The 15,995-nt window shown below is 43.1% G+C and overlaps 1 protein-coding gene and 2 non-coding genes across 3 annotated transcripts in view; 1 reads left to right on the forward strand and 2 right to left on the reverse strand.

The window, feature by feature from the left end:
• si:dkey-71d15.2 (SH3 domain-containing kinase-binding protein 1) overlaps positions 1-15,995 on the forward strand; it is a 22,546-nt gene continuing 6,551 nt past the window's right edge. Inside the window, exons 1-6 of the mRNA XM_063197732.1 lie at positions 1-227; positions 783-845; positions 1,857-1,954; positions 3,504-3,607; positions 6,246-6,377; positions 9,454-9,746. Coding sequence (XP_063053802.1) covers positions 1,927-1,954; positions 3,504-3,607; positions 6,246-6,377; positions 9,454-9,746 — 557 coding nt within the window. The 5' untranslated portion in view covers positions 1-227; positions 783-845; positions 1,857-1,926. The remainder of the gene's footprint in view (positions 228-782; positions 846-1,856; positions 1,955-3,503; positions 3,608-6,245; positions 6,378-9,453; positions 9,747-15,995) is intronic.
• On the reverse strand, positions 8,379-8,471 carry trnai-uau (transfer RNA isoleucine (anticodon UAU)). Its single transcript is given in 2 exon segments — positions 8,379-8,414; positions 8,434-8,471. It is a non-coding gene; the product is annotated as a tRNA-Ile (tRNA).
• On the reverse strand, positions 9,114-9,206 carry trnai-uau (transfer RNA isoleucine (anticodon UAU)). Its single transcript is given in 2 exon segments — positions 9,114-9,149; positions 9,169-9,206. It is a non-coding gene; the product is annotated as a tRNA-Ile (tRNA).

Genomic DNA, 15,995 nt, shown 5'->3' on the forward strand with positions numbered 1-15,995 from the left:
AGGCAGACAAAGGCACAGAGAGAGAGGGGGACAGCCAAGTCAGCACTTCATGTTGAACGAAACAGAAGTTGCCCAAGTTGTTTTCCCACATAAGACAGACTTTCCCATAGACGAGGAGGAGACATACATAACTGGAACTCACTGGGGACAAGAAGGGTACACAGATTACGTGACGTCACCAAGAGATGGGACTATAACTCATGATGTGTCCAGAAACACTGTGACAGGTGAGATGCTGTGCAGTACGTTTTACTTAACTATTATATCCCACTTAGCTGACGTTTTTATCCAAAGCAACTTACAGATATTTACAGGGGTATTGGTTACAGTCAGTGAGTGGAGTAATGTGGGGTTATGTGCCTTGCTCAAGGGCACTTCTGCCATGGAGTAGGGGGAGGTAAGGGTGGGGTTCGAACCCGAAACCCTCTGATCTAAGTACCACAATCCTAACCATTGGGTCATGTATGTACAGTACTGCCTCACAAACTGGAAAGCAATAGCTATATACCGGTAGCCTTCATTTACTCACATAGACTGAAAATTGACTTAATAACATAGTAGTAACGTTTTTCTACTGAATCTAAAACACATTTAAAACATCCTCACTATTAACTACGTTTGATTGGAAACTATGATAGCTTTAAAGGTATTTTTCTCTCAATGTTTCTATGTCCACACATTATAGCAGAATAGCCATACAAAATCAAAGCCCTCAATGTTTTCTTTTAAGCGTGTCTGTGTAAGTCCATCATCGTTCATCTTATTTGTTGCATCTTCTTTAGGTTTCTTCTCGTCCATGTGCTGTCGCAGTAGCACAGCACCCCAGATGCACCGCTCTTGGACTGGTGAGTAGCCTAGCCTACCATTATGCATGACACAATTGAAGCAAACACGGTTGCTGCCGCCCGCAGCTGCAGCTAAACTTAGACATGACAATGCACTCCCACCCCCCGTTGGCAGTGCACCCGTGCAATGGTGTGTTGTGTTATGCTGTGCTGTGAGCAGGGCCACTGACAGTTTTGGCTAGGCCTGGGACAAAGGAATCAGAAAGCCCCCCCTCACCCAATACATTCAATGTAATAAGGACCCGATTCTGGGATTCCCCCTGTCTCCCTGGGTCCGGGACAACTGTCCCCTTTGTCCCCCTCTGTCAGCTTCTCTGGCTGGAAGTACCCTGTAAGCTCATTAAAATTAAAATTCTGGGGCCCTCCTCACCCTGGGCCCAGGACAACTGACCCCTTTGCCCCTTTGTGAAGGGGGACTCGGGAGTCGGGCTGGCGGGCTGGCGGGCTGGCAGGCGGGTGTAGGGTTGCTGCCAGCAGTGGTGTGTCACTACATGGAATGTGAGCCTGGCTGCTATGTCAATACAATGAGATGGCGTTTAACACACACTTTGCATTGGCACTATGGGACTGATATCTTAGTGTTCACTTGGTGGTATCAAAGTGGAGCTGAATGACATTTTACTATATGCATTTAGAGTGGAGTGGGGTGGGGTCTGCCAAGTCACTTCGTGTCGTTGAAGAGTCACTTTCAAAACGCAATGGAGATGTGAGATGTGTGTAATGCATTCTCTTCTCTTCTCTTCTCTTCTCTTCTCTTCTCTTCTCTTCTCTTCTCTTCTCTTCTCTTCTCTTCTCTTCTCTTCTCTTCTCTTCTCTTCTCTTCTCTTCTCTTCTCTTCTCTTCTCTTCTCTTCTCTTCTCTTCTCTCTTTCTGTCTCTCTCTCTTTCTATCTTTCTGTCTCTCTCTCTCTCTCTCTCTCTCTCTCTCTCTCTCTCTCTGACTCTCTATCATTCTCTCTCTCTTTCTCTCTCTCTTTCTCTCTCTCTCTCTCATTCTCTCTCTCTCTGGCAGTTTACTTTGTTTTTAGGAGTCTTCATTCCCTCTCCCCAACATCACCACACCTGTCCTCACCCGTCCTGCGATGGGCAACTACACCTCTGCCCTGACTGGTAAGGTGCCCCCTCCTCATCAGCTTGTCTGATAGTAGTCACTCACAATATTTGGATGGTGACTGTGGCCTGGTTTGTTTGTTTTAACCCATTTTAGCCTAAGCCCTTTTTGGGAAAGGGTGCCCTAAATCCTGAATATCTCAGCCTCCGAAGCACATACAAACATCAAATAAGTTGCATTTACAAGCTAGACCCTCATTTTGCATTAGAATGTGTTTGTTCAGCTCTAACATACCAACATGTTTAATAAAAAACCCTGAAATCTCAAGGACCTGAATGCAGCGTGTGTCTCCAGGCTATAATGGGTTAAGGGAGACGTCTTTGATGTGAGGATGTTTGATGTATGGGAAAGCATATAGAACAGCTGTTCACTTTATAAAACATGTGAAACACATATATGTGATTATTTATTGGGAGCAGGAAGTAGGCTACCCTGTAAGCTTGCTTAGACAGGCAAGCTTATAAACATATACGCAGATCACGAGAACAATGTGGAAACTTGAGCCGCTTAACAACGTTTGAGTTCTTGCTGTCAACCCAGTGACAATAAAATGAAACTATGCCCGGTATACTTGACATTTCCCTATAATTACCATTGACTGCCTTTTGACTCAATGGGTCATGTTTCGAAAGTGTTAGCCATGATAACATGTTGCTGATTTAGGACACCTGCAGGGGCGAAATACTGGTATTGTGACAAGGGAGGGGGGAGGGAGACGTGTCAGAGGCCCCCCTCTCACACATGTCATGCTGGAGTCGGTCAGCATTATGGGCTATAATTAATAACGTCTGGTCATTAAGTATCATAGTTGATAAATACTGACTTGATACTGAGTCAGCATAGAAATGTGCAGGTTAATGGTGTTGGGCCCACAAAATATCGTAGAAGGGGCCCGTGCGAGATATTTGGCGAGCCATTGGCAGGGGGCCCCCCCAAGTGGTGAGGCCTGGGGTTCCTGGCCCCTATGCCCCCCACCCCCTCCCCCCTCCTCCACCACTGGACACCTGACAGTGTCACATGAAAGTCTCTTTCATAGTAGGAACACACAGCTTGTCTAGCAACAGGTGGAGAGTGAGTCCCATGTTTGCCATTCAAATGTGTGGTGGTGCCTTTGCATACTTGGTGCACAGGTATTTAAGTGCTGTCCAGTTTACAAACGAGTAGTATTCGGAAGAGGAAACGCAGAACACATTTCTCTGTTGACTTCAAATAGTGTGAATTCTCCATCTGAAAGACTTACTGCAAATAGCTATTTTGCTCTGGATTGCATGTTTTACTATGGGTGTGTACATTTTGAATATTTATATGTTTTCAGACGTATCTGGCATTACCATGAGTGCATACATTTTGAACGTGTTTCAAAGTATTAATCATTACCATGGGTGTGCAACCTATGTTGTAAATGTGTTGTGAACAGTCATTGCATAATTTCTATGTTGTAAACATAGACTTTTTCAGTACTAAAAATGCTGTACATACTTGCCCTTTGTGGTACTGTACTTTTTGCGTTGAATTGCCAGTTCACTGCCATGTTTGTCTCTCTGTCAGATATTGAGGAATTCAAGGCTATCATATCCAACCCCGGAAGGCTCTCTCCGGAACTCAGAAGGCATACTCCGTTCCGCAGGTCACAGTCTGAGGTCCTATTAGCAGTAAGTGAACCCAACTGATATATTCTGCAAAATTAAGTCTGCTCTAATTAGTTAATCAACCAATCAAACAGTCAATGTTCATATAGCACATTATCATATTCAGTTGTCAGTCAATGTTGTTTGACAAAGACAAAAAATAAATAAGACTATAGCTTGTATGAACCCCTGCAAGTTACAAAGTGAAAGTGAAGTGAAAGTATGTGTTAATAATAGACAGTTGCTGTGGCAACAGATTACTAACATGTATATTTTGGAGGGTAACAAAAACAGTTTCTGGCTTTTCTGGTTGACTGAACAGCCAAGCACATAAGACATACAGTAAGCATACAATCCCACAAGCAGTGATGTTTTCCAATTGACTCAGATTTCATGCCTTAGTGATAATGCGGTAATAGGCAGCTGCCATGTTTGGACCAACAGATTGTGACAGTAGCTGTCATAGGCATGCGCAGATAGAGATGAGGTGGTGCTAAAGCACATGCCCCTTTGCCCTACTAGACAAAAATGCCCTTTTGAAGGTTCTTGTTTCTGAAAGTTTTTTTTGTCACAGTGTACTGTGGTCCATGTTTATATGATAATCTACAAATGCTTCATGATCAAAAGCATGTGACACTCATGCCCAGAAACAATATAGCCTCCTAGTAAGGCAGCTGGAAGTTCCACATCACACCCCCCACTCACCCCCATTCAATACCTGCCCCCCCCCCCCCCCCCCCCCCCCCCCAAATGTGCATGCACGCCACTGCTGTATCTGGCCAATGGAGTGGTCTATGTGAATAAACGCGACACTCATTGGCATCTGGCAGATACTCCAAGACTGTCTCAAGGATGTCGCTCAAGTGACAATTTATAACTCAGCAGCGGTATTGATCATTCTGACACGAAAAGCTAATGGTTTCCTTTTCCCACAACTAGTAAGTGCGGACTCAATTTAAATGTTTTCAGCTGTTTCTGCTATGTTTCAAAAGGCAGCATGTGATGACACGGCGTGACGTGGATGGAGTGGGGAGGTGGACATGGGGTCATGACCCATGACATGGTCTCAGTGTTGTTTACAGATGACAGCTTGAGGATTTGGTGGCTGCGCTGCCATACCCAGACTGTCCTTGGGTTAAATTTAACCATCTATTTCTCTCTCTCTCTCTCTCTCTCTCTCTCTCTCTCTCTCTCTCTCTCTCTCTCTCTCTCTCTCTCTCTCTCTCTCTCTCTCTCTCTCTCTCTCTCTCTCTCTTATCTTGATTAATTTGATAATATTGCAAGGAGCTTTAACCCTCCTCTATTTTACCCCATTCAATGTTTAAAGGGTGAAAAATACATGAAGTACATAATTATTTGGCTTCATCTTTGATGACTTTTCCTAAATGTATGAGGTCAATGTGAAAAAAGAAACATTTCCACAAAAATGTTTTCCCTAAGTGCTGTACATCCATATTTTGGTAATACATGTTCCAATCTGTCTTGGTTATGTCAAATACATGAACTTAAGTTAATTAGAACAGAACATTTTGCTTTATTTAGGGCTCTAATAATTAACAATATGTATGATGTGGACAAGGGCCATAACTAATTCTAGACAACTTTTGGGCAGTTGCACATTTTCGCGTAGTCATGGATTAGTGTTTTTGGTGTGTGGTGCTGTGTGCAGGGGTGCTAGGACTTATCTAAAGGGCTTTTTATGTCCCCAACAGAGCAACAGTAAATATCTGAGGCATAAACCGGTGCAAAAGTTTTTGCTTCTACTGATTTTGTAGACATTTAAGTGGCTGGGGTGAAAATGACCCAAAGGATCACGGATTTAACCTAAATCTGAAGATAACAGGAGGGTTAAATATAAAATTCAATACATGACACTGGCCCTATCATTTCTGCATACGATTGCCAGTAGGCATAACTATGTGTGTCAGTCAGGGTAAACCCATCTCGGGTTCCTTGAGACCTTTAACTTCAAGGGATTAATGAAGTTGGATTCCTGGTTCGCTTGTCTAAATTAGTCTTCAAAGTGCTTTTCTGGGGTGCATTTCTGGAAAGCGTAGTTGTTAGCCTGTTAGCAATTTGGGTAGATGTCAATGGGAAATTGTGTTGCAAACAACAAAGTAGCTAACGTAGTAAGCAACTATGGTTTCGAGAAATGCACCCCTACCTTGTTAAACGTATGTAGCGACAGGAAGGGATCATGTTGAAGGCTGTGTGAACATTGTCTGCGTGTTACATCCAGTAAATATTGGATTTTAGCACCGCTGACTGCAGCACTAAGATGCCATTTGTTTTTATACTAGTTGTCATCACAATTGACTGAAATGTGTTTGAATGTATTACAAACAAAATGTTTTTGAATGTATTACGAACAGTTGTGCACTTGACCCATGGGTTTTCTCCTTAGTTTGCACTTACAGGCATAAACATGCCCAAAGAAGTAACAACTGATTGCAATTTAAAATAAATATGAATATACTGTACTTGTGCCTATGAAAACCATGAACATTATCAGCATTTATTGATGCTATGAGAAAATAACAATAACACTTAACTTTCACTGGGCTACTGTAACATTTGAATGTTACATTATATGATTGTAGGCTATTATATTGTGTGGTCCCGACTCCCCAGGCAGTGACTCTGTCTTCTGCTTTTTCCACAGTCTTCCCCATCTCCGCCTCCTGATCCTTCCCCTCCCATAATGCCGAGTGTTACATCTGAGAAACCCGAGCTTCTGGACTCCAACGGTCCAGACATTTTGGCCCTCAAGTTCCTTCACGTGGTGTATCCTTCTGTAAGACCCTCACTTCTGTCCCTGTTCTTTCACTGCTTATTGGTATTTATGCCTCTGATCCTTTTTCCAATGTCTTCCACTAGCCTAACTCATTCACTCATTTACTCGCTGACAGATTTTAATTAAAGTTTGAAAGAAAAAAAGTGAAAGCCCATTGGGAAACTACAATTCCCATTGTCATTGTGACACAGCACACAAGTGAACACTGCACACAACGAAATTGCATTTATGCCTCACCCGTGCAAGGGGGCAGCCCTCAGTGGCGCCCCATGGGGAGCAGTGCGGTGGGACGGTACCATGCTCAGGGTACCTCAGTCATGGAGGAGGATGGGGGAGAGCACTGGTTGATTACTCCCCCCACCAACCTGGCGGGTCGGGAGTCGAACCGGCAACCTCTGGGATGCAAGTCTGACGCCCTAACCGCTCACCTGTGACTGCCACCGCTCACCCATGACTTTGTTTTGTGTGTCTGAGTTTTCCTGTCATAAACTATTACTCACATCCCACATGACTAAAAAAACTGCTTCCAAAGATGCAGTGCAAGGAAAATAGTACAATAAAGGTTGAACGCTGAAACACCATGAACACACCCAATAGGCCCACTGACAATTGTGTCTGGGGCAGTGTCACACCACATATGCTCTGTTGCTATGGCAGTCAGGCTTGAATAATCCATTAATAGAATTCCAGCAGCCACTGATTATCATCCCTTACAGCTGTTGTTGAGGATTATTACTAAATCCATTAGCACCAGAGGAAGCCATTACACTGCTGGATCACTGCCAGGCATTGGTGGACACTGGTATGGGCTATTGGCTTCCTTTAGTGCGCTCAATAGGCCTTTTTTTATTACTGTACATTACATTATATTGCATTTGGCAGACGCTTTATAACCAAAGCGACTTTCAGAAGAGGACATAATCATAGTGCAGATGCAAAGAAGGTTTTTAAAAATATATATATTTAAGTAAAGTACACACACACAAACACACACACACATACATACACATCATGTCAAGAGTCTGGCTTTGAGCTAGGGCTGCGCAAACATTAGTCTAGTAGATAGTCACGAAAGAGGAAAGTCTTTACTTGCTTCTTGAAGGCTGCAAGAGATGTGCTTAGATGTGCTTTTTCACAGGATGTTAGACGCCTTCAATTCAAAACCTTGGAAGCAGGCCTACGTTGCATGCGGTGGCATAGACATATAGGCCTAGTACGTACGTATAGGCTACTCGCCACTGCTTTCTGCCTGAAAACAGTGGTCATGTATACCTGCAAAATTTCAACTAATTAGTTTTTTGTCATGACGAGATGATCATTTTCCTACATGTCACGTCTTGGCCTGCTCTTGTGGGATGCGACTTCACTTGGAGACATCCTAACCTAGACAGTCACCGATAAGGATCTCTTGTGTAACTGCTCGTAGTTTGGCAATGGTTCGTGACATTTGTTACAAGCAAACGTCAGCGATTGCATGACATTAGAATCCAATCGCTTCACTTCAACAGATTTCAATCCTCCTCCCTCCTGAAACTGTTTATTATGCAGACTCAGACACTTTGTACAAAAAAAGTATGAGGGTTAGGCCAAGTAATGGCATCACTAATCCTGACATACTCAAAGCCAGGATATTTACACATTTTATGTACACAGAGAGCAGAAGCAAGTTATACCATGGCACACTAGCTTTATTTTCATACATATTTGGTGCTGGAACACAGGTAAGGTTTAAGCTTCTGCTCAAGGTGAGACTTGAACCCACAACCTTGGCATTACTCTGCAGGAACTCTCTTATAGAAATGCTGTGCCAACTGATTGTGCCACTGGAGTCGCAGGTAACTAGCATTTCACAAAGTCAGTCAGGATATTAACATTAATAGCCACTTCCATGACTGCAACACAGAGTGCAGTTGAAGTTAGCCTGACTCTTTCAGCCACTGATTTCAGCACTTGCAACAAGTGAGTTATTTCTGAAGTTCTGTGAGGGACAATTAAAGTTGCTGCTCCAGGTGAGGCTCGAACTCACAACCTCGGCATCACTCTGCAGGAACTGTCTTATAAGTACCGCATGCTAACCGATTGCGCCACTGGAGCTACATAGGTAGCAGTTTTGTGATGAATATGGTGTGAAGATGTGTTAGAGAGGACATCAGACCAAGAGGAGATCCAAGCAGTTTCATCACTGACCTCACAAACTCAGTCAGGATATTAACATCATTTCATAATCTTACATTATACCGATATTTAAAATTTTTTGGCCCTTTCTCTAATACAGTGGTTCCCAACTTTATTTGGGGGGTTCAACTTTATTTAGACAGGACGGCGAGATGGGGGAGGACTGGGAATTGATCCGGTTGGGAATCGAACCACGGTCGTCTGCACAGCAGCCCAAGGCACAGCCGGGCCGTTCATAATCTCTTGAATGAACACCCCTGGACCTCATCATGAGCCTCAAAACACCCATTTGACCTCATCATAAGCCTGCCAACACTCCCCCCCTCACTTGTATCCTTCTCAACACGCACTAGGGTCCCCCAATGCCCCCTGGGGGGCTGTAGGTCCCCTGTTGAGAAACACTACTCTAATACAAAGTTAGTCAGCATTATCTAGGCTTGACCGCTTTGAAGTTCTGACATGTCGGAGGTGTCTGTGTTTGTTAGAGAGGGTGTCTTGTTAGAAAGGGAGAGATATGTTTTAATTGTCTTGTTGAGCGAACATGACAATCTAAAGACTTGCTGCTCCAGGTGAGGCTCGAACTCACAACCTCGGCATTGCTCTGCAGGAACTGTCTTATAAGTACCGCGCGCTAACCGATTGCGCCACTGGAGCCACAAGGAGTTGTCAATTATTATGAGTTATCAATATTTGAAGAATGAAGATGCAAACCCATCTTACATTAAAAGCCATTACTCTGTTCCATTAATTAGTCAATAATGGGCAGAAATTCATTTTTTTAATTCAAATTTCCCCAAGTAATCTCAGTCAAGAAGCCACTTTAATGTAACTATCAAGTACAACAAACAGGAAATAACTGCTCTGACTAATCAATGTGTCTTTCTTACTGTACTCCCTCCAGTCTGATGCCATCACCGACAGCTCTCCCCGCTCCCCATCCCCATCCCCATCCCCATCCTCCTCCTCTGATGTGAGAGCCAGTGCCACCCCCTCACCGCCCCCCTCCCCCTCCTCCTCCTCCCCTGCCTCCCCATTGCCCCCCTCCCTGTTCTCGGGGGCGCTCTCGACGGTGCTCCACAACCCCCGGGACTCCCTGAAGGCCGTGCCCCCCTCGGGCTCCCCTGCCCTGGATCACCTGAGGAGGCAGCTGGGCCTCATGAGGGAGGAGCTGGACAAGATGAAGAGCCAGCACAAGTAAGTAAGGGAACGCTGTGTGTGTGTGTGTGTGGAGTGTGTGTCGTGTGTGTGTGTGTGTGTGTGTGTGTGTGTGTGTGCGTGTGTGTGTGTGTGATTCGAATTTTCCGATTTCCCCTTGATAGTCTAGAGGATATGTCAGGATTTTTGGCAAAGATGTTCACTTCCGGAAGAAAGCATGAAAATTTGTATACAAAGGTTTTCAGGTATGCTGATTACGATAAGAAGCGGCTCCAAGCTCAAAAATCAAGGGATCACCCTCAAAATGGACAAATCCAAGATGGCCGCCAAATTAACAATTCTTCATTACTTTGGTTGCATATGTCATATAATCCTGACCTCTGTGACTAAATGTGGGTTCTTGGGATTGCTGAATTAATTTATGAGCCATTTAGCTTTGCAAAACCTAGGTACCACACTGAAAATCGAGAAATCCAAAATGGCCGACTTCTCCGATGGCCAAATTTATAGTTATCCACAACTTTGGATGAATATGCACTAGAATATTGATCTTGACGACTAATTGTAGATTTTGGTTATCGCTGAAGTCATGAGGAAGCCATTTGAGCTTCAAAATATTAAGGATTCACCTCAAAGTTGAGAAATTGAAGATGGCCGCAATTGCGATAGCTATATTTTTATACTTGTAGATCCTTTTAGTGGGGTCGTATTAGGCTCAGTCATTTCAAATTGGTGTTAAAGTTTTGTTTTCACTTCCAAGTTGAAGTTTAGGGTCTATAGAACAATTTGAGTTCGAGTGTCAAACACACAGATAACAAAATGGCCTGCGGGGGGCGCTCTAAAATATATAAACTGTTATTACTTTTGATTAGTTAAACCAAATTTAACATATGAGATATGTATGGATTCAGCATGAAGAGGAGAAACCGGTGAGCTAAGTATTTGGTTACCAGATTAACGACACACTATGTAATAAACACACTTTTAGCCAATGGACAGCTAAATCCGGGCTTTTTTAAGATAAAAGGTGGAAATGCCCTCAAAGTTGCAATGAAACATAACTAAAGGTGCCGGTATGCTTGCTGCAAGATACGCGAGCGCGTGCACGATTCGTTCATGAACGCGTTAACATGCGTATTTAATGTCGATTTCGCGCGCGTTGGACACGGCAGCCAAAAGCGTGCGCCAGGTGCAATATCTTCAAACTCGCTGGGGCGATCTAAGATAGACCGCGCAGTTCCACGCGTGTGCTTGATATGAAAACGACAATGGCAGCAACTTTTAAGAGCGTCTCGAGTTTGTCCGCAATTTCAAACATTTGTGATCATACTTGCAAGCAAGCATGTGCTGTCGGTTGCTCGCGGTGACGCGCGTAATTTACAACTCGCAGCAAGCATACCGGCACCTTTATTGTTACAAGTTATTGTAAATAAAGCCTGGGTTATCACTTAACTTGATTTGTTCAGAATATCCCTGAAGCACACAGATACTTAGGATACCTATACACAAATATGGCTGCATAAAGCCTATGTGATATTTAGCACCCAACTTGCATCTTTGAGTTTATGAATTTAGGATCATGAGTACCAGCTTTTTTTCAGTCAGTCCATAATTTTATTCACAACTTAAAAACTTTATATCTGGAAGAAAGTAAATCAATAATAATAATAATAATAATAATAATAATAATAATAATAACTAGAAATGCATTCTCACAGAAAATGCTGGAAGCGGGCTTGCCTTTGGGGGCAGAGATGAAACAAAGTACTATTGAGAAAACAAAGCTAAAAGAAATCTTGGAAAAACTCCATCCACCCAGTCAGAAGTCATGGGCCAAACAATTCAGCCATCTTGGATTCAGCCATCTTGAAAGTGTTGTAGCTCTGCGTTTTGGGGATATACTAAATGACATACATGGTATTTTAAGTTGGCTAAGGAACACTGCATATGATATAATTTTGAAAATCAACATGGCTTCGAGCGGGATTCGAACTCACAACCTCCATATCTGTAATCCAACCCCTTTGCCATTGATATTAAATGACATACAATACATGATATTTGAAGTTGGCTAAGGAACACTGCATATGATATCATTTTGAAAATCAACATGGCTTCGACTGGGGTTCGAACCTCCAACCCCCATATCCCTAATTCAGCACATTTGCCATTCATACTAAATGACATACATGGCATTTTAAGTTGGCCAAGGAACACTGCATATGATATAATTTTGAAAATCAACATGGCTTTGACTGGGATTCGAACCCCCAACCTCCATATCTGTAATCCAGCACATTTGCCATGCATACTAAATGACATACATGGCATTTTAAGTTGGCCAAGGAACACTGCATATGATATAATTTTGAAAATCAACATGGCTTTGACTGGGTTTCGAACCCCCAACCTCAATATCTGTAATTCAGCACATTTGCCATCCATACTAAATGATATACATGGCATTTTAAGTCGGCCAAGGAACGCTGCATATGATATAATTTAGAAAATCAACATGGCTTCGGATGGGATTCGAACCCTCAACCTCCATATCTCTAATGCAGCGGCATGCATTACCACTAAGCCAAGCAGCTAGCTGTCATACACAGTCCAGCAAGACTATATTAGATTGCATTGAAGAGCTGAACAATAGACTTCTAGAATGGCTGCTCGCACCTGCTCGTTAAGAATAGAATCTTGAGACAGTGGCAGTTAAGATGGAATCCTTCATTGGGAGCACCTGTTCTGATACTAACTGACAGTTAGTATTGAGCCTGTAGCCCCTTAATGCGCGCCGTACCTCCTGAGGCACGCTGTAATAGACATTGAAATGTAACTACCATAGCACTACAATACTATGACACAACACAGGCCCTTTAGTAATGCACCACGACTTGGTCATTACTATACTGGTAACAATGAATTTATAAAGCCACGCCTTAAGGGGTTAACAGGGGAGAAAATGAGAATGAGTTTTTTGTCTTTACAACATCGTTGTAAAAAAACTAAAAGGAGTTGGCACGTGTCCTTTTCACAGATCGGAGTCATGCTTGTGATCTCTGTAACAGTCTTTGAATGAAGTTTATAGGTGAAAGGGTTCAGGCACAAATGGACCTCCGTGTGGGACATGCGCTGATCTCTTGAAAAATGCACTTTTCGAAAGAATGGGATTCTCCATAGAGCCAGGCCTGTTTTTTTTACAAACCTGCCATTTAAAAAGTATTGGGAGTTGGGAGATGAAACTTTCACAATTTGGAGACATCCCATAGAGCTCGCTAACAACGCGTCAACTAAACTTCTAGGTGAAAGTGTTGATGTTTTATGACCGAAAAAGCCTCCTACACTCTAATCTCTAGAGTGGCGGAACTTTGGTTCATGAAGGTTCCACCATAGTTTTCAATGGAGACCCAGGCTTTAACAAAATCGCCAAAAACGGGAAAACGACAAGAGACACGGAGAAGCCTATAACGATACGCGATCTCCAAGCCGAGCCGGTCGTTTTAGTGTTTGAACGGTGTCTCTATCTCGAAAGGCCTAGGAGGAGATCCATTTTCTATTTTGCTGCTGCCCTGCACAAGACCAATAATAAAAGAAACAGGACTTAGAGATTACTATAAACGGGCCTTGCTCTGCAAGGGCCATGCTCTGCATGGTCCTTGCTCCGCAAGCCCGCTTAATAATAATAATAATAATAATGATGATGAATACTATGGGGAACATCATTTTTTCCTGCATTCAAAAAGCAAACAGAAGACCATAGGGCTAACACTTAATAATCCACTCTACAATAACTATGACAGATGCAAAAACAGTCAGTGGTCAGTCTTAGAAATTGCATGTGCACTTGCACAGACGTGTGCACTTTAACTCTGCCTCCATGCACTTGCACCGAGATCTGGCAGGTCTATTTGTACAAGTACTAGTACAGCTGCACTTCACCTCTAGTTGGAATACATCTTTGGAAACGGCATCTTTGGTAGTGTAGTCCAAATCTGGGAACTGTTCATTTGTCACCAGATTGGCAGGCATTTCTGGCAAATGCAGATAACTACGCTGGTAACAAATGGACAGGTCCCAGATGACAGAGATGTCCTCATAACAGTAGATGATTGTGTCTACCATGTATGAAATAGTCCTATTGTATTATTTAGTATGCTTGCCAAAGGCCTCTGCTTGACCCCAGCAAGCATACTAATTGTTCTCAGTTTATTTAGTATGCTTGCGGGAAAGCATACTAATTGTTCATCAAGAGTTTATTATTATTCTACATTTTTCCATTCACCTCGGACTATGGGAATCGCCATTCATTAGTATGGCGGCTTTGAATCGTTGCAGCGTTCGAGATAGAGCCACGGTTCGAGTGCCAAAATGAGCGGCTCGAAAAGGGCCCAGGGTGGTGTATTTTTCGCTACCCCCTTTCATTTGTTCACCAGACTTGTTTTTCCTCAGTTTTCTCTCCGTTTTCCCCCTCATTGAAATGAATGGTAGAATGGTCAAGATGATGTCACAAACTGTGGCAGTTAGAGTGAGAGGTGACCTTCTCCTGGGATTTTTAACTAGGTATCAACTAGGTAAAGGCATTGTCAGAGAGGTCTTGGCTCTGAATACAAACTGTGTGAAGAGACACACACACACACACACACACACACACACACACACACACACACACACACACACACACACACACACACACACACACACACACACACACACACACGCACGCACGCGTGACCTCTTTAGACCTCTGCTATCACCTGGGTAACCGTGGCCTAATGCTGCTGTGGCCACTCTAAGTGGCAGTGGCCTACTGGGTAGGGTGTTGGTCTGTCAGAGGGTTGCAGGTTCGAATCCTACCCACCCATTGCTGAAAGGCACCTGAAGCATATCCATACATGCACACACCTCTCCCTCTCTGTCTCTCTCTCTCTCACACACACACACACACACCTCTCTCTCTCTCTCTCTCTCTCTCTCTCTCTCTCTCTCTCTCTCTCTCTCTCTCTCTCTCGCACAGACAGACACACACACACACACACACACACACACACACTCACACACACACACAAACAGACACACACACACACACACTCAGACCTCTATCTCTTTCCCTCGTGTTTCTGTGTGTGTATACAACAGCTCTGTGTGTGTGTGTATGCATAAGCCGCAAGCATACTAATAGCATTGTCTCTCCGGAAATGCAGTCTTATTATCATTATTATTATTATTATTATTGATTTATTTTCTACCAGAAATAACTTTTTTGTGATTTTATGAGTGAACAGAATATGGCTTGATTGAAACAAAGTTGATACTCATGATCCTAAATTGATAAACTCAAAGTTGCAAGTTGGGTGCTAAATATCACATAGGCTTTATGCAGCCATATTTTGTGTATAGCTGAACAAATCAGGTTGAATGATATCCCATGATCCGTACATTCAGATCAGTACTTTTATTCCCTGCGGGGGTATATCGCACAGCACATGCAGGACACGCTTTGTGTTTGAATGTGTTGAAACATGCAAGATGTAAAGGCTTATTTGAGCAGTGTTGCCAAAACAAATTCAGCAGAAGTAGCTATTGGCTCTCTGAAAAGTCGCTAGAAGTCGCCAGATGACGTTACGTATGACGTCACAGCATCACGCATGCAGCGCAAATCTCTAGAAAAGATGTGTGCACGGCTACGCAGAGCTGCAGTTATGTTGAAAAACAATGATTTTGTCACTTAAATGAAGAGTTTTTCAAAGTAGCCAGATTCACCAAACAGTCTCCAGATGTGTTTTTTTTTGTCGCCAGGTCCAAAAGTCGCCAAATTGGCAACACTGTATTTGAGTTCAGGAACATGAATACATACTTACAAATCCCTAGTACCTTAGAATAGGATACACCAAGCCTAACATAAGTCATCATGACTCGCTTTCTTAAATCAGCACAGTTCACACAAATGCGTCAATGTGATTGCTGCAATTGTTGCACCCTATATCTTTGTCATATCTTTAGTTAGAGGCTTATATTGCCTTTAAATGAAATTATTGGGCCACAAAACCTACATTTTGACACCAAGATCGTGCTCATATAACAACAAAATCCAAAGTTATGGCTCAAAACAAATACAGGTTTTTGCGATGGCGGCCATCTTGGATTTCGTGTTTTTGAAGTAGATCCCTTCGTTTGCCAGCGTGGAGCCGCTTCTAATTGGAATCAGCATCCCCAAAACCCCCTATATACCAATTTTCGTGCTTTCTTCCGGAAGTGAACATCTTTTCGACATATCCTCTAGACTATGAG

The sequence above is a fragment of the Engraulis encrasicolus genome, chromosome 4, assembly GCF_034702125.1.
Source record: "Engraulis encrasicolus isolate BLACKSEA-1 chromosome 4, IST_EnEncr_1.0, whole genome shotgun sequence".
NCBI lineage: Eukaryota > Metazoa > Chordata > Actinopteri > Clupeiformes > Engraulidae > Engraulis > Engraulis encrasicolus.